The sequence below is a fragment of the Antennarius striatus genome, chromosome 2 (assembly GCF_040054535.1).
Source record: "Antennarius striatus isolate MH-2024 chromosome 2, ASM4005453v1, whole genome shotgun sequence".
Lineage (NCBI taxonomy): Eukaryota > Metazoa > Chordata > Actinopteri > Lophiiformes > Antennariidae > Antennarius > Antennarius striatus.
In genome coordinates this window covers 11573257-11592789 of record NC_090777.1, presented here as the reverse complement: position 1 = coordinate 11592789, position 19533 = coordinate 11573257, and the positions used below count along the sequence as shown (strand labels likewise).

At 41.1% G+C, this 19533-nt stretch overlaps 1 protein-coding gene across 2 annotated transcripts in view; it reads right to left on the bottom strand.

Annotated features, from left to right (window-relative positions):
* The window catches only part of agrn (agrin), a 266995-nt gene that overhangs the window by 86040 nt on the left and 161422 nt on the right, over positions 1 to 19533 (bottom strand). For both annotated transcript variants that reach the window (XM_068330831.1, XM_068330841.1), the window contains one exon: positions 15037 to 15252. In XM_068330831.1, the coding sequence (XP_068186932.1) occupies positions 15037 to 15252 (216 nt within the window). The remainder of the gene's footprint in view (positions 1 to 15036; positions 15253 to 19533) is intronic.

Here is a 19533-nt window from a genome sequence, read left to right as displayed (position 1 = left end):
CATCTGCCTAATTTCCAGCAGCTGCTGTCAGAGGAAAATCTCTGGTTAACACACTTGCATGCTGCTCAGGATAAAAGTTGGAGTTAGTGGAGGCCTAAACAAAGCCTCATCAGAGGCGTGACTCCAAAGGAATGCTAATGTTGCTCTGTGACCGCTGGGTAAATGTGAATCGCAGAACAGCTCATGATAGTTTTACAAAGCCATTGTGTGTCGGTGTCTGATATTGTAATTGTTGTCACAACAACAGCATTAGCATACAGACAAGGGGTTGACAAGTTTTGCATTGTGCCTTTTAGAGCTGTATGATGTCTTTTATATGATTCATATGCCTATAAATATTAACTCTATGCTGATCCAACCAAGCTCTATATTGTAGCATAGGGGAGGTTGAATGGCAGGTCTTTAACTTGCAAAATGTAGATTTTTAATTCATATCAGGCAGTTAAAATGCAACAGTGAGCATTTGAAAAAGATGATAATCCATGAATATATGGGTGGCTTGAATAAATGGACAATAAAGCAAGAACAGGCGTTAAGTTCAGAAGCAGAGATGGAGCAGGAAGAAGTGTGTATGGGTGAGATAAGGGAGAGGGTCAGAGTGAGAGCAGGAAGAAAGGCAGTATGGAATGGTGAGGAAAAATAAATAAGATTAACAGACAAGATCAACACAGATCTAAGAAATAAATATGGGGGAGAATATGCAGCCACACATCCAAGATGAGTGATTGGGAGCAGGAGGCAGGGACTGAGGGAGCGCCAAAGGATTAACAGTACTACACACCTCTCCAGCATGCTGTCTGCAGACACACAACCACACACACGCATGCACGCACTCACGCATGCACACACGCACACACGCATGCACGCACGCACGCACTCACGCACACACACACACACACACACACACACACACACACACACACACACACACATATATCCACTTCCTCTGCTGCGAGGCCTATCGCTGGAAGACGATTCTGTGTCTGATGTGTTTCTTCAGAGATCTCCACCGAATCACGGCTGTTGCTCTTTTCTATGAGCTTAGCTGTTTTACCCTTGATATGAAAATGAAGCACAAAAAGCCCTCATAGTATTACAGTTTTCAGAGCAGCGGTGTGAGAAGTACGACATATTGTTTGTGTGGACAGGTCTGAAAGAGACTTGGGTAAATTAAAGCCAAGGTTTAAGTACAGTAACCTTTAGAGGAAAAAGGATGGGAACCTTAAGTGTTGTATTTTGTTTTTATTTTGGAAGACAATAATGTTGCCTGACCCAAAAAAGATTTTTATCATAAGTAGGAGTGACACGTTTAAACAACCAAACGTTGTCTGGAAGGCTGAATGACTGAATATATTTATATCAGGTGGTCATTTTGCAGTGGCACAGTGAAGCTCAGGTGAAAATTATAACATATGGTTCATGTATTCTGCTTAGCAACAGTGAAACAGTGCTAAATCGCCTGGATGTGACATTTATGTCAAACACAGAGAGAAAGATCTACGGGTCTGTGACAGGATAGCAAATATTAGAGAACTCATTTAGGGACTTTTCTCAAATACAGTCCTCCTGGGCCTTGGGAAATGACAGTGGTAGACTGAAAAGAACATTAACTCAGCTATCTTATCACAATGTGATATTCTGTACAATCACATTTTTCCCTCCCTGGGGGAAATTCTCAGTTTTCTTAATAGTTCAGATGTCAAATTCTAAGTAGTGACTCTGTGGCTAGAGACTGAGGCCAGAATGATTTCTTTTACAGGACTTTGGGACTGAAATCTGAATGGAACAATGTGGGTTAGCCTCTTGCTCAATAAACACAGGGATTGTACCCTAAAGTGGTGACCTTTGTTTGCGGTTTGTGCATCCATTTGCTTGACATTAGTATTTAAAAGGCCTGAAAACAAGATTTATTTATTATTTATTTATTTGAAGATTTATTGCCAAATTTAACTGTGTGAAAACATGACCATTACCATTATGCATTTAAAAAAATTCTTTTTCTATTAAAAACATGGCAGCTAAATACCCCTTTAACATAAGACAAACATATTATCAATGGTTATGAAGCAAACAAGGGACTATTTACTCATGAAGCAGACGCGCAGCATTGGAGTCCCATTTCTGACCATCTCACCTCGGGGCCATGCTGCCACCAGATTGGCCTTTGGGAAAAAGTCAGTATTACCTATTGGAGAAATGTCAGTGCTAGGAGTTGTGACTCTTAGATTAGGACAAAAGACCTTTGAAAACAGCAATCAAGATGTCAGACAACAAGCTAGTCTATGCAGTCGGAGATGCCATCAATTGCTTCTTTGTTTGCCTCCATAGGATCAGGATCAATAATCAATAAGGCCTAACGCTATTTAAATATCAGAGCTGTACATAAGCAGCAATCTACACTGGCAGATTAACCATCATGACAAACATGTACGCTGCAGTTATGGACACAGACAGATGAAATGATTTCATCTCTTCAGTCAGAGGAGCAGAAAGGAGAAGGTAGTTCTAGGGAGAACAAGAAAACCAATCCTTTGAACAAAAATATCTGTAAGCTCACAAACCAATGACAAAACGAAAACCAAAAGACGCTGAAATCGATTTACTTGCGTCAGAGAGGGATGCATTCAGCACCTCATCCTAGCCCTAAGAGTAGGTAAGAACATTCAAGTGGGCTAAATGGTGCATGTGTCACAGGTTTCCTTTCATTAGCTCTTGATTAACAGGAGCCAGTGGTGACGCGGAGCCAAAATCAGGACTAATGTGCAGGGAAGCACCGGCTAATTATACTTAGCCTCTGCCATCATCAGACAGTGATGAACGATGGCTGCTGGGCGCTATGTGCTGTAAGTCACTTTTATTATCATTATATATCAAACAATCACTTCACTTTAACATCCACACAATTCTAGAAACCAGAATAATGAGGAGTAGAATGAGGTTTTACTGTCTGGTCGACCATCAATGGATGTTTAGGAAGAGACATTTACACAGACTTTTGGAATAAACCGAAACATCATCAATAGCCATGGCAACCTCGTCAAGCAGAAAAAAACAAAACAAAACAGGATATTATCTCTGTAAACAAATGTTGAAATGTCAGAGTGAGTCTTTCGCACCGAATATTGCAGCTTAATTTGTAAATAACAAAGATCCAGAGGATTCAAATAAAAAACTAACTATAAAAAAAAGACAAATGTGCTGTTTATCGACTTTTAATACTCTCTGTCTCTCTCTCTCTCAAGCACACAAACACGCCTGAAATCAGCTTTGCAATATAGGACCCTGTTTAACATGACAACAATTTAATTTAAGCTATTTTGATAAGCCTCTCAGATTGAAGCTGCAGAAGGAGCAGAGAGTGCTGACATTTATTCAGAGCAAATGGCAGATGAAAATAACTGGGAGTGATTCTCTTCCATTTCTGGTGAGCATTATTAATCCAGGCAAGTGCTGCAAGTGTGGTGTGACAGCGAGAGTGTGTGTACATTACTGTAACTGTGAAGAAAACAGATCAAAAGTGTGTCAACACATTTGAGAGTAAAATTATTATATTGGTCTGTCCTCACAGAGTAAGAGGGACGTTAATTTGATGAGTGTAAAGTCACAAACACACAGTTGTCCACGATGTAAAGTCATAAATTATGATTCACATTAACCCTGGAGATGTGATGGAACCCTATGTTGCTTATGTGATTACACGAGAGCAGGTTATTGTGTCGGGTCACACATTCACAGGAAGTGCTGGACAGATGGGGGACACTCCAGACGAGCCTTTTCGTTTGTGGTTCTGGAATCAACTATTCATCCTTTTTCTTGTAGTTCTTATCCGGCCTGCGGGTCGCGGGTGTTACTGGAGCTGATCCCAGTTGGCGAGAGGCGGGTTCCTCCCCAGGTGTGTCATCAGCACATCACAAGGTCACGCAAAGATAAACAAACACTTACACACACACACAAACACACCTATGGACGATTAGGTATGATCAATTCACCTAAACTGCAGATTTTTGGAGTTTGGAGGAAGCCAGAGAACACATAGAGAACCCATGTGGAGAGTATACAAACACCACGCAGAACAGAACCTAACCCGGAACCGTCTTGCTGTGAGGCGACAGCGTTATCCACTGTGCTGCCCGTCGTGGAAACAAACGCTTTAAATTGTTTTGAAGTAAAATGTGCATTTTTCCAAAATGAATGGTGTCCAGAAACCAGGAAAGTCAGAACTCATCATCACTCACACGTTTGATTATTGTTTATTTGTTTGCTTGTTTGTTGTATACAGTAGTAAACATCCAAACAGGTTGTTTCCACTGTCTGAACTCCAAAATTCAGATTCTCCTCACACTGTTTGATTCCTTTTTTTGGTGAATGAAATATTAAATTGTTTAGCCAACCTGGGTGCCTTGTGTTTTTTTGTTTTTTTTACAATCTCAACATCTATAATATACATGAATGACTTTTCCTAAATGCCCACATTTATTGGGTGTTGCTCTAATTATCTCATTGTATTGACAGTTGACAACACTTCCTGAATATTCCCGTAAGGCGGTAGATTAATTCCCTTTGATGTTTACTGCTAGTTGGTAAAAAACTGTTTTTTGTTTCCTGTTTGCAACCTCTACTTGTGTTCTGTTGCAGCCATTCATTCATTCATTCATTCATTCATCCATTCATTCATTTTCTACCGCTTCATCCGCCGTAGCGGGTCACGGGGAGCTGGAGCCTAACTCAGCTGACATGTTTTGTTTCATCTTTCTATCTGCAATGGTTGCGAAGATATTTGGTGGATCAACGAACGGACGGACAGACGAACGGACTAACGAATGAACGTAAGAACACACAAACACTGACAATTACAATACATCACCGCTTTGAAGCGAGATGCAATTATTTATTCATTATCCTGCAGTTATGTTTGTGTTGAGAAACATTTTTCTGTATGCATTCTGTAGCACATGAAGAAAAAGCACACCTCTTTCTTTTTACTGGGCCTGAATCCACACATTGTCAGCAGTAAACTCCACAGAAAGCAATAACCTGAAACACGTATGAATCATTATCATTTTTCAAACCCTAATGCAAAGCCATGCCTCCTGGGATTATAAAAATCACTGCCTTTTTACTTCTTCGCACCAAACTGGGGGTACAGTCTCTGAAACCCTCCATTAAAATGTGGGTGAAGTAAATATTGTTGAATATATCATTCTTTTTCTACAACCTTCCGTCATTAGTGTTTGTCAGTATAGATCCAGACACAAGAAGCATGTTGCTGTCTCCCCTCCCCCCTCAGTGGAGCGTGTTCATTTTCACCCAAGTCTCATCCTCAACTGATCAGATCGCTAACATGATCACCAGCAGGGCCCTGGGTCCTGATGACCTGGATCAATAACCGCTGCACAATTTCTTCCTCCCTCTGACAACTGACCTGATGAGCTCAACAACTAGGTGGGGGGAGGGACACCTGTCAGCTCCTTTTAGAGCAATGACAAACAAACAAATACAAAAAAAAAACCCTTCAATATAATAAAATAAAATGAGACTTCCAAGTTTCCGCTTCGCCGCAGTGACATAAATATAGCCAGACGCTAGAAAAATGTAATCAGAAAAAAATGAAGTTCACAATTTTCCGAGGGAGGTTATGAATTATTGCAAGCGACCTTGGGATGTTGTGCTGTTTACTATTCAAACTTGCTGTCAGCAAGAATACGAGAAGAAACAATCATTTCCCCCCTCAGGTAGCCTCAGACTGTTTCATTTTCACCTCACATTTTCAAAAGCTCCCCTGTGATGCAGCCTGTCAGCAAAGCCTCAGTAGAGCACCTGTGGAGGTTTATGAGGATGCTGGCGCTCATGTCAAACTTCCTGGGTCTCCTCAGGAAACAGAGCCGCTGGGGACTTTTCCTGACTGTGATGTCTGTGTGTAGGATCACGGATAGGTGATACCCCGAGGAGCTTCAACCTCAGCATCTCCGACATGAGGAGCTGGGACCCAGACAGGATGAGGTATGGGCAAACCAGTAGCTGCTGACAGAAGTGCGTCTACTTTTCCTAGTGTCAATCCAGGAAGACGTCTCCATTGAACAAGAGCGACACAAATATAGTCGTAAAAGCATTCTTGTTCCACACGTATAAAATTAGGTTCTCTGCTGACTTGTGTATCTTCATGTTTCCTCTTTAGTTTACTCCTTTCCATTTCTATCAAAGTAAATGCAGGGATTTTTAAAAAAAAAACAATGACATATTATTCAGGAGCAGCCAGGTGCATAGATATATTGATAAGTTTGAAAACACCTCGTCTGTTGGTTAACTGATTGTGTGAGCAGTGAATCCTGAAACAGATGAAGGTTTGCTTTCCTTGTATTTCCTTGAGAGAATGTGTGTTTTTGAATTTTTTAAATGCCTGCAGTGTACATTTCACTAAGAATGGCTGTGTGTGCATGAGTGTACATGCAAATGGGTATAAATACAGTATCAACACAGACACACTCTGCCTGTTAGGTTCTACATGTTAAGGTTATGAATACCAAGCGAGAGGCGATGCTCCAGGGAAATGAAAGCACAAATTCCGAGATATTTACAATGACCTCTCGCCCTGTGAGTGTGTGTGTGTGTGTGTGTGTGTGTGTGTGTGTGTGTGTGTGTGTGTGTGTGTGTGTGTGTGTGTGTGTGTGTGTGTGTGTGTGTGTGTGTGTGTGTGTGTTTAAATGTGTTCAGCAATCACTCTGGAGAAATTTGATTACACTATGTGTTTGTGTGCATTTAAGTTATTACTGATGAGAGTATAGCTGGTAGATACAGGGGAAAAAAGATCCAGTAAAACCTTGAGGGACTGAATTGAAAAGAAGAGAGGAACAGAGTGAAAAACAAGAGAAAGGAGAAAAGAGCAAAAAGAGGAAATATGAAACACTAAGAGGATGACAAAGTTATTTTTGGTTGTTCCACGAAGGAGAGGTGAAATGAGAGCGACATAGAGAATACATCAAAATGTAAGGGAGGAAGAGGGAGAAGGAAACGGGTGAAAAAAGGTGAGAGTAGGAAATAATAGAGAGAATGGGAGTCAGAGAACAGTAGGTAGCGATGAGAGAAAACAGGAACAAGGAAGATAGAAACTGGATGGATAACTACAGTGAGGCAAAATTGGGTGTTGACCGCAAACAGAAGGGGAGGAAAGAACGAAAGAGGAAACAGAACAGAAGAAGAGAAGGATGCAGCAAGGCAGGGATGAATAATTGTCAGTTACACTGTACAGAACATTGTTATCTGCACTGACAAAGCCAAAAGTCATCTCCACCATCTACAGCTCTAACCACCGGCCCGATGTCAGCAGAGGCAGCCGGGTGTGTCGCCGGGTTAACAGCAGAGATCATCAGAGCATGAGCAAAGAAAGAACTTGGAGGAGGAAGAGGAAGGATGTATGCAAAGAAGAAATAAAGATGGTTGGCCTTCGTCCCCTTCAGTCTCCAGTTCTGCCCAAGAATGAGGATTTTGCATGCAGGACATTTCCCAAAACTTTCCCTCCTAGCCAGCTCTGAGCCCCATGAGGGGATAAATCAGGGCTTTAAATCCAACCCAGTCCAGACACCTTAACAATCAGCTGGACCAGCACCAGCCAAAAAACAGAATGACGAGCTGGGGTAACAAGCTCTGGTCTCTTTCTTTCAGCAGTCCAAAGAAGGAAAGGACCACCAAAGGACAGGATGATGTGCTCATGTTCCGCTGGGCCACCAGGCTCCTTCCAAGAGACTTTACTGCTGGAAAAGCCAACAACTGTCATCATTCATCATCTTCATAATTACCAGACTATTCGCTGAGCCCCCGTGTTTTATATGAGAATATACAATTCCTGCGTCAGTACCACCCTCTACGAAACAATATGGAGTGTTAAATGAAAACCAGGCCCTGAAACAGCAACACATTCTGTGTATCTGCAAAATATGGACCAATTTGGGTCAATACATACATGAAAACATAATTATTTTGATAAAAGAGGTGAATGTCATTTCCAAAAGGTTGACCTGTATTTAGCTTTCCTAACACAAATTGAGTTTAGACAAATGGGTTTCTTATCAGCAAACCAATAACGCAACCTTTTAAAATTTTAATAAAATTTTTTACTCGTTACATTGGTACAAAATATAATCTTTGAGGTTATTTCTTGCTAGGAAACCTGTTTGCATCATTCATTTGTTTGTCAAACAAGCTTGATCCCTTAAACACAGGAAATCCCTTCATTTCAAACCACAAAAGAATTGTGACATGTCTAGAGTAGATTGTAACTGAAAACCTGAGGTTACAACAGACACGATACGTTTAAGATGCTCTTCATATTGGCTCTGACTGCCTGCAGTGTGTTGGAGAAGTGAGGGGCAGGTGAGGAGCACTGATGTCTTTCTCCTTTCACAGAGGACACGAGTGTGTTGGTGCAGGAGAGATAAAGCCCTCTGTAGAGCACACGCAAATGCACGCGCACGCTCGCACACACACACACACACACACACACACACACACACACACACACACACAGAGGGAGAGAGAGAGAGAGAGAGAGAGAGAGAGAGAGAGAGAAACTGAGGAAAAGACACAAATGCATCCACACAGTCAATCTCCGCCGATCACTCTCTTGAACGTCAGTCAACTCACTCACAAACTTTCTTCTTTTTTTTTGCATTGCATGTTACAGTCATTCAAGAAGAACAAGACAGAAAAAAAGAGAAGTTCTTGTTCCACTAGAGTGACCACACAAGATGACTTGTGCAGCACTTCTGTGGCTCTCCTGGAAAGTATTTACCACTCTGCTCCAAGTTCAATATAGGCAAAGCCAACATGGTGCAAACTCCCTTGCTGATTGTCAGCACACGCACACACACGCACGCACGCACGCACGCACGCACGCACGCACACACACACACACACACACACACACACACACACACACACACACACACACACACACACACACACACACACACACACACACACACACACACACACACACACACACACACACACACACACACACACACACACACACTGTAGCCCCACATGTCTCTTGTCTCTCTGAGCCAGAACAAGCCTCTGCTGCTGTTTCCCTGAGTTCTTTCTTTTCTTAATTGGCTGCCTTTCCCGTCTCACCCTGCGCTCTTATCAGGACCTCCTGCTGCGCCAATTTAAACGCAGCTTTTCTTTTTAATTTTGTTAACATCGGATGCCATTACCTGTTTGCAGCCTTTGCCGGTTAAGTGACCGCGCGCGTCCTTAATCATCCCTCTAGATCAAACAAAAGTAATGAAGCCTCTGGTATTGAGCTGGTGTGACCAGTAATGGACCTGCTATGTGAAGAACCACTTGGGATCAACTCATGACATGTGGGTCATGTTCTCCCACCCTCAGGGGGAGGCTCAGACTGTCACCTTGGCATTTAACTGTTAGTATAATAGCCAGCTGACTGCTAGGTGCTAAATACATGTTGTCTACTGTTGTGGTACACTGAGCTCAGCTGAGCTGAGCAGTCAGATAAAATACACGTCAAGCTGCGCTTCCTGCTTTGGCAGCAGGCACTGCCCTATTCTCATGCATTTTCATGTCGCCTTTGAGTTTCTCCTCAGCGTCTTTGGACCTCACTTGAGGTATTTTACTGTTTATGTTCTTTCTGTACGTAAATGAAGTGAACCCAGAGTTTGTTCAAAAACTCATTAAACTTTCTTTGAGCAAACTTGACAATCCCAAATCTAAACTATGTACTTAGTGAGCACAAAGGAATTGCTGCTGGGAACAATGGCCAATTATGAAAGTATGAGAATTAAACCAACACTAACAAGCATGAAATACTACGGGTGCATTTAATTCAAGAAAGACTAAAGCCTATTACTGAATCAATAATGATTGAGAGACACAGTTATGGTCCCCAGTGTCTGAGCCCTCTGGCAGAGTGGAAGTCCTGCTATCAATCTCAGACCAGCTCACAACATTTTGTGTCTTATATCTTGGAGCTGTGAGCAAAGAATCATGAGGATTCCGTGTGATTGAGTATGTTGTGTAATCAGTTAGTGAAATGACAAATTTTCCTGAAGGTAATTAGTAAACACCTCAAGATTAATGACTTCCTCACTTAACATTGTTCAGAGTCAGACAGCATCACTCTGTGATGATGTCAGTCGTGGAGTGGTCGTTGTTTCATTCGGGTCTATCAGAGGTCACCAGTCGTCAGAAAACAATCATGCTGTGGTCTGATTAATGGACTGGGCACCGACATGCCTCAGCAAAATAAAGAAAATAAAGTGAAAAAAAAAAAGTAAAAACAACAACAAATTCTCACTTGGAATGAGCCAAGTCCGCACTGTAACCATGGAAACAGAAAAATATAAAACAGCAACACTTCAGCATGTTGTTTGATACATAGATTGCCCTGTAATTTTGTAGAAAAGAAATCTGTTTGAGAAATAAACCATCACAATCAGCTCAAGTCCAACTTGGAAATATGCAAACAAACAAAACATAAAGAACACAAAATCTCAAAAAAACTAAAGGTGCCACTTCATGTGATGACCATGCTAAACAATAATGTGACTGGCAGATGGGCTGGATGGATGAAACCACTCCTTTATTTGTAGAGGGTATAATAAGTCGTATGGTATAAAGGACACAAACACTGATATAGTTTTACTGAGTGATTGTTATAAATAATCTCACCTCTGTGATTAAAAATGCATAAAGATAATACCTATTTAATCTTTCAGAATAAAGGACGATAATTCCATTTTGCAGGACAATTTATGTGGCACAAAACCCTGTTTTGCCCACTGTCAGGGCCCCAGACGGGTCTTCATCACCACGTTCAGTGTAAAATCCAGGGCTGTAAGAAAACACATTATCCCGTTTTGTCCACTGAGGGGACACTCTAGGGCTTCCTTCATTGTGGTCTCTGAAGAGGAAAAAGCCCCGTGAAGGTGCCTTCCTCTTTCAGATGTTCAGGCCCTGCTGCTCAAAAAAACAGACCCACAGCCTCAGACGGACAGAAACACTATCAACATATTCCATATGACTCCGCTCCCTTTAAACGCAGATAATCTGTGTGAACACATAAAAAAGAAACTTCTTTTGTAGCTGCACTCCTGCGTGTCAGATAAGACTCCCGAGTTGATTTGAAATGGACATGATGGCTTCTCAGAATAGTAGCCAATTCACTTATCCTTAGTGAAAACACACCATTCAAATCGAATGAGTCAAACTAGGTTTTGCACAAAAGCATCAATCCAGTCGCCCACATTATTCTTAAAGTTAAAAGCTCCCCCATTCGTCTGGCTCTCTCCACTCACTCTGCTTCCCATTTGTGTCCCACTCTTCCTCCATCAGTCCCGACAACTCCATAATATAAAGCAGAGAGATCTGACCTGACTCTCTGTATCAGCCGTCAGATGGCGTCTCAGGTCCTAGCACCTTTTCTCTGGTTTGCATGCACACATCCTGGCAGACACACACATACAATCTGCTGCACATGCCTTTACCTACATAGCCTGTATGAAAGAAGACATAGACATATGAAAAATATTCTTCAGCTCAGCCGTATGCAAGTGGACACACCCCATCCAATTCATCTCCAACTAGGATTTACAACTTGGATGAACTTTTCATCCAATGTGAGACTTAGATTTATGGGTCGGTTGCCCTTCCCAATGTTGTCTATTGAGAAATGCTGTTTTTCTACGTGTGGAGCTTCAGCAAGACTGTTGCAATAAAACCAAAGATAAATAAACCCACAAATCACACGTCGGCACACACTCGACCATGACTACTTGCACCGATTGGTGAACAAGAAATAAATGGCTCAAGTAAAAAAGGATGGCAGAATTAAAAGGAAATAATCTATGTCTGTGTTCTGATAGTATGCAAAACATACGATCTAATTTCCCCTGTAATAGTAGTAGCAGTCAACCCAATCCAATCTCTTGGAAATGCACAATGTTTACTTTGGACTGTTTTTTAATTGGATTTAAATTATTGATAAAATTATTTTAGAGGGATTAATTTAATGGAGTTAACTTTTATTTTTAAGGTGAATGTGTTAATTAATTATTCATGAATTAGTGAACTGTCTTTGATCAAAACAATTTAACTTAAATTGAAAAGCTATGTCCATGGTTTAGCTTCTACTGTCTGAACATCAGCAGAACGCCTCTGCTGGAGCAGCAGGTCTTGTATATATATATATATATATATATATATATATATATATATATATATATATATATATATATATATATATATATATATATATATATATATATATATATATATATATATATATATATATATATATATATATATATCTGCTGTATATATATATTGAATGCATTTACTGTTCATCAGTAATTTAATGCAGCTATTATTTAGTCATATATGTGTGTGTGTGTTTCTATATATATCTATCTATATATATATATATACACACACACACACACACACACACACACACACACACACGCACGCACACACACACACACACACACACACACACACACACACACACACAAACACACACACACACACACACACACACACACACACACACACACACACACATATGACTAAATAATAGCTGCATTAAATTACTGATGAACAGTAAATGCATTCAACTTCAAAAACTCAAATGATCTTTCAAAGGATTGAACGATGTGGCTTTTTTATAGCTTACGTTTTATGAAATATGCACAAACTATTTGAAGGACTGACGTGACAGTTGGTCAAACTACTGAATTCTGGAGTAAAGCCGAATGAATAGGTGGATTCACGATTCCTTTATTTCATTTCTTCTCCAGGAAGCTGAGGACACCCGTTTTGATGGCACTGGCGTCTTGGAACTTACATTCATCTAATTTGTCTCCATTCAGTGCAATTGTAGTGTTTTTTAAAATGCTTTTTTAATATGCTAAAAACAATTACACATCCAGACAACACCTGTCTTATAGTTATTCACTGAACATATTTGTATTCTTTCAGGCGCTACTTTAAAAACCTGATGTAAAACGGCCTGAACATCATCAGCAGTTATATTGTCTTGTTAAAAATAAAAGTAGAAATAGCTTTTCACTCATTGCAGATGTAGAGAGCTAAGAGCAGAAGTCTGTGATACTCTGGTGGAGAGCTGTAGTTATTACCGGTGTTGCTATCATTGCTATCATTATCATTCTTTTCATTTTGTTTCACTTGCTGTTGATGACAGCTGTAATTTGAGGTCTTAAACCCCACGAAAGCCATCAGAACTAGATACATTCTGTTCACTCTTTCACTCACTCCATCACTCCATCACTCTTGCATCCCCTTGTTCAATAAATGCTTCATATCTCAATCCTCTTTTAATATTATTCTCTCCCTCCATCTCCAAATGCTTCTCCGCTCTACTTTATGTTTGTTATGTCTGCTTTCTGTTCATATCTCAATATTTCCTTCCTGCCAGCACCAAGCTGGTTATTACTGCCAGGTCCGAGCTAACACCACAGTCAGACCCCTGGAATTAGCAGTGGGGCTGCGTGGCAGGCAGACACGACACTGACAAAACAGTGTATTATTGAGGCTGCTGTAATGGTGCAGCTTTGCTCCCCTCAGATCTTGATGGACTCTGCTAAAGAGAAGCAATGAAAGGTAGAGGAGGAGAACGGGCACCCACCAAGGGCTCAGGAATAAAATATACCCTGGATGGTTACCAATGGAAGCAGTGAGTAACACGGCTTTTGTTTGTGATGCTTAAGCCCCGTGAAGCCCTGTTGGAGGGACAATAGGCTGGACATAATGGCAACATGTTTTAGTATGGAGGTATAAAGCTCGGACAGCCTGTTGTATTATGGGACAGGATGTAATAGGTTCATTAATTTGCATTTTAGAGTCAATCACAGAATTGGAGTTCTGTGATTGGCTGATTTTCTCCCACAGATCAAAATATTTCTTCTCCACATGCCACAAACAGAAGTTTAACAGCAGTGCCCTCTGAAATTATGAATACTCTTTCTGCTATTGATTTTTTTTTCTGGCATGCATCCACATCTGGAGTGGATCCAGAGAGGATGGTAACACATCAAAATAAAAATACTGACACAAAATATTGAAATATCTGTCTGGAATGTGGTTGTCTCATAATTACAGTACAGCAGAAGATCGATCTCCTCAAAATGACTAGGAACTTAATCACAAACAGTTTCTAAGTGTTAGGCTATTCCTGAGACTTAGATTGACCAGGATGGATAGGAGCAGGAATGAGTACATCAGAGGGACAGCACATGTTAGAGGTTTTGGAGATAAAAGTCAGAGAGGCCAGACTGAGATGGTTTGGACATGTCCAGAGGAGAGATAGTGAATATATTGGTAGAAGGACGCTGAGTTTTGAACTGCCAGGCAGAAGGCCTAGAGGGAGACCGAAGAGGAGGTTTATGGATGTAGTGAAAGAGGACATGAAGGTAGTTGGTGTGAGAGAAGAGGATGCAGAAGACAGGGTTAGATGGAGGCAACTGATTGGCTGTGGCGATCCCTGAAGGGAAAAGCCGAAAGGAGAACAAGAAGAAGAAGAAGGAGAGGGAACTAATCCGTGTGTCTAATGGTGATGACAGATGACAGTTTGGAGTTTTTGCCTGATTTTTAAGAGAACTTTATAAATGTTAACTCTTGTTCACACCTTTTTAACACCTTCAGATGTCAGCCTGATTTTATGAATCACTGATCAGACCTCCGTAATGTACTATTAATGATCAAAAACAGGCCGAACCAAACAAAACTGTACTACTTCTGCATGTTAACTCAATATGGCAGTGAATTGAAGTGGCAGGAGCACTTCAATTCACTGCAACAACCTCTTATTGATATTTATGGATTAATAAATGAATCACTTCATCCTGCTATGCTGTGGAAAGGCGACTGCTTCTAGTCATCTTAGCATCAGAACAACTGGAGAGGTGCTTTTGGCTGCTTCATACTTAAACCTTTCATGTGTTTATGTGTAAACAATCATCGGACATAAAACACAATGATATGTGTATAATTTCATGTACTTACAGCAGGGTCCCTTGCGCAGCACCTTGATGCGTCGCTGTGTGTAGCACTGAGCTTTCTCCAGCTCACACTCGTTGGAGTAGGTCGAGGAATCCGAGCCGCAGACAGGGGCCACCAAGGAAGGACAGTCCACTCTCTTGCAAACACAATCAGCCTTGGCCGGGTCTGTCGGGTCACGTTCACATACAGCGCCAAAGCCGCACAGCATCCCTCTGCAGCCTGCCAGGAGGGAAGAAAGAGAAATGGTTGGAATGGATACAAACAAAATCCTGCTTCATATCATGATTTAAAACTCAGCTCAGAGCCGTCTGCCCACAATCCTGCAGAATGCATTGCTGAATTAAACACTTTGCGACATGTTTTGCATTATTATATGAGCTAATTATGTATGCACAAACACCAACCAACTTGTTTTGTTCCTCCTTTATAATTAGGGAACTTTTCATGAGTTAATTCAAAGTTTGTTTTAACACCTTAACTGATTCAACAAAAGCATCATGGTTTGGATAAAATCCTGGCACAAAGCAGATGCTCTCAAATCATTCATGAGAGCCTGTCCACTTATTAAAAGGAAGCAAAGTGTGTTGTTGTGTTCAAAGCGTATTGAAGAACTTAGAAAGCTTCGATATTAAAATCATTATACAGGTCGCATGCTGATTTGTTTTCTACCACTGAACAGGCTTTGGTCTCTGAAGCGGCGGTGATCCACAACCCGAGACTGACAGCTACTCAAAGTCAAACTCAAGTTAGCTCCACACTTGAAAGCAACAATCAATAGCAGCTCTTTGACTTTGACGATAAAGTTCCAACTGATTTGACGCCTTTGCTCAGGTGTGTAACGGCAAACTCCGTCAGAGGCCACTGAACGTGCTCAGGCATCACGGCGCACCTGTGTGCTCATGTACTCGTGTGTACGCACCCAATATCAACTCTGAGAGTAATTGACTTGTGTTGTGGCAGCTACAGCTGCTGCGTTGTGGCACTTCGAGGGCTGTTTGGCAGCCAGCTGCTGTGACGTCCTTGGCTCAGTAATTAGGGAGTTTAAAAAGAGCTGCCAAGCTCTGACAGGTAACCAACCTGATCGTAAATGAACATGCAAAAGCTCATAAAAGTTTGCTTTAAAAAGTCGTCTTGGTTGGAGGGTTGAACAACTGGTGTCACTGTTGAGGATATACATGTCACACTCTCGCAAATACGTGTACACGCAGATATTTCTTATCGCTGGATTCCAGGCCGGGATGAAGCACGAGGCATGTCCACTCGGACTTGCCGGAGGATGAATTTTCTTGAAGTGGACACACAGCCGGTCTCGTAGGCAACGCTCTTTGTGTGTGGTATACACAACTGGATAACTGGTCCAGCATCTGCCCAAGGCATCTCGTTCCGTATCTCCCTCATGCCAAAGAGCAGTGTGTGAATTTGTGTGCCTGTGGAGTGACAGGCGAGAAGGCTGTTTTCGACTTGTCTACTGTTCCCTATGGGAGAGCGCCTGACAGCTACCAGTGCTAACTCTCTTTTGTACCAGGGGAAAAAGAAGCGTGTGTGTGTGTATGTATGCATTTGTGAGAGAGAGAGAGAGGCTGTCCATGCATCTGTATTCCTGACAACCTGTGTGTGTGCCTGAGAGGTGTAGGCTTGAGGTGTCTCCTCTCACACTTAAACATACATAGATTGGGGCGCTAGTGTGAAGGCCTTGTCATGACTGGCCCATTCCAGCAGACAGAAGGTGAAATCGAACTGTGTCGGATGTGGACATGAGAGGAGAGGGTGTCCACATAAATGGAAAAAAACCTCCCACAAGGGATCAGGATTAGATATGACCGACATGGATTTCTCTGTTTTCTACACGACACTGTGAAATAACACTTTTTAAAATTGTTGTTGACATGACTCAAAAAATTACAGATTGTTAATACTGACAGGAAACACACAGCTGGAGAGAATAAAGAACATAAATGCCAGCAGCAGTTTGTAACCAGATCTGTTCTACACTGTTTTTCTTGAAAAAAGTCTGGTGGTAGCCTCGAGCTGAGCTGACTGACAAAGGGCTGACACCAGAGCTGAGTGCAGGTATCAAATGCTGTCTCTAAACCGACTGTACAAGCCGGATGCTCATGAAGAAGGCAACAGAGAAAAGCTATTTCTGGGACTTTCCAAAAAAATAACACACCACAGATGAAACAATGAAGTCTAAAACTATCTGGACTTGACATGTTTTGATTGGCAGGTAGGAGCATGGGAGCAACGGTAAAGACGTCCAAAGCCTGGAGACAGAGAAGAATTACTTTACAGACAAAACAATGGTGATAGAAAGCAATCGTGAAATCAAGACGTTGCTGTGAAGCTTTTCCCACAGGTGTGGAAGTGTGTTTCCTTCAATTACATGAAATAAACTAAAACAAGCAAGTACACATGTACTAATTTTTACATCTCCAAGTTATACCTCTAGGTTTATTTAGGTTTCCTGTCTTGTCTTCACAGAGCTAAAGAGGAGATTAGGATTTTTTGACTGTGTCAAAAAATAAAAAAAGAAACAATAGTAGAAATATCTAGGAAAGATGTTGATCGACAAGGTTTTTTTTGTCATTTGTCTCTTTGATATATTAAATTATGATCGACAGGTCCAAAGATAGTGGCTGATTAATTGTCACAAAAGTTGCTTGCACTGAAACATTTCCACAGATGCTTTCCCGGCTGCTTGTAATATTATTAGCATGTTTAGTAGAATTTTCACTAAAATGATAATTTAGCAATGATAACAATTTAGCAATGTTTACAGGCTGATATGGAATCTATTATAGTAATGTTTTCATTAGTGTGTAATCACCTCAGGATAAGAGTCTGCCTCTCATTAGAAGAGATCTCCACAGCATGAGCAAGTTTCTTCTACAGACTCTACAGAAGCCCAGAATGGACAGTTGTCTTTCTTGACATTGTAGAATTTCCGTCGTTGCTCTTGGGATTGTGTTGTTCAAATAATGAGTGCATTTTAAAAAAAATAGCTAAAATAAATAAAATAGAGTAGACCATTAGTGGGTATTTTCAAGCGTGAATGTAAGTTTGGCCATTCTTTTTTGCAAATGTCTTCTAGAGAACAATGGGAGTTTATGTGTCATTGCATGTTTGTTGTTCGTGTAGAGAGAGTGTGTAAGGTAATCTTTCACCTTGCAGCATTAAAAGGTTTATTCCAATTCTGCTTTTTTCTTCTATTGCAAGACAAAGAAGAAAATCCCTTTGGGGAGAAAAGACAGCATGTCCAATTTGCGCTTGTCAGGCAAATGCTTTGTCCAGGTAACATTTCATCCCCTGTTTGGACGGCTCATCCATTAAATATGACTCGGTGTTGGAGCCTTAAGGATGATCTCACTGCGTCAGTGGGTTTTGAAAAGAAAGGGACTGGGCTGTTGGGATTAAAGCCATGGTGAAAAAATGTTACGGTTTACAAGTTCAAAGAAAGTCTGGCATAGTTCTCTGCTGGAAATTTTCCATCAGTTCCATTTCCAGCTCTGACACTTGAGGATTTGGTAAGGGACTAAAGTGTAGTGGACTAAAGCACAGGTCACTGCAGAGGAATCCATTCTTCCACAACAATACAGCTTGCATGGTGGAAGATTATGCATGGAGATTCAATCTCAGTTTAAACTATTTAATTCTATGAATGGTGCATTGAAGATGCAGATTTGCGCCGCTTGTCTTATCCTATAATTCCATGTTTTAAAAGTGAACAACAGATCAATAAGTATCAATAAAAAGTACGGTTGAATTCTTAATGGCAATTAGGCAATTAATGATTAACCATTGACATTGCTGTTATCATTCCACTTAATCCATTTTGTGGCAGTTGCTTGCATAGATTCAGGCAGACACAAATTCAATAAATATCCCCCGAAAACCAGTATTTCCTATTACATTGAGATTGTTTCTACCCGATGAAAAAAAGCCATCCCCACAGTCTGTTTGTCTTGAAATGCTCTATCAGTTTCATTGTTTTCCTGTCTTGTTGCATTTACCTCAAGCATGAGCGCTTTCAGATAAAATAAGGCCGGACAGAATTGCTTTGGCAACTCAAAATGGCTACTTTTGGGAAAGAAGCGTGTTCTCTGCAGTAGAGAGGATATCTGTCAAGTTGTTGAATTATTTCACAGCAGTTTATTCCAGCTGGGGAGGAAAGGAGATCAGCTAAGGGAAGGATGGGAAGGAAAGGGAAATGTGCGCATGAAAAATTAACCGTCTGAACTCAAAACAATTGACAACTTTAGCATCTGAATAAACTGGGAGGGTCTGGGCAGTGATGTACAAACGGCGTGTTGAACACTCCAAATCAGGTGGAGTCAGTTGTTCTGTGATCAGATTAAATCAGCAAACGATGGATTCCACGCCGGCTGTCAGGACATCAGGAAAGGGAAGTTGATGGAGAGAGATACAACTCAGTGGCATTCAAGCGACTTTGCATTAATGTTGAATGAGTCTAAATTAATTACGCTCTAGCACTCCTGGGGG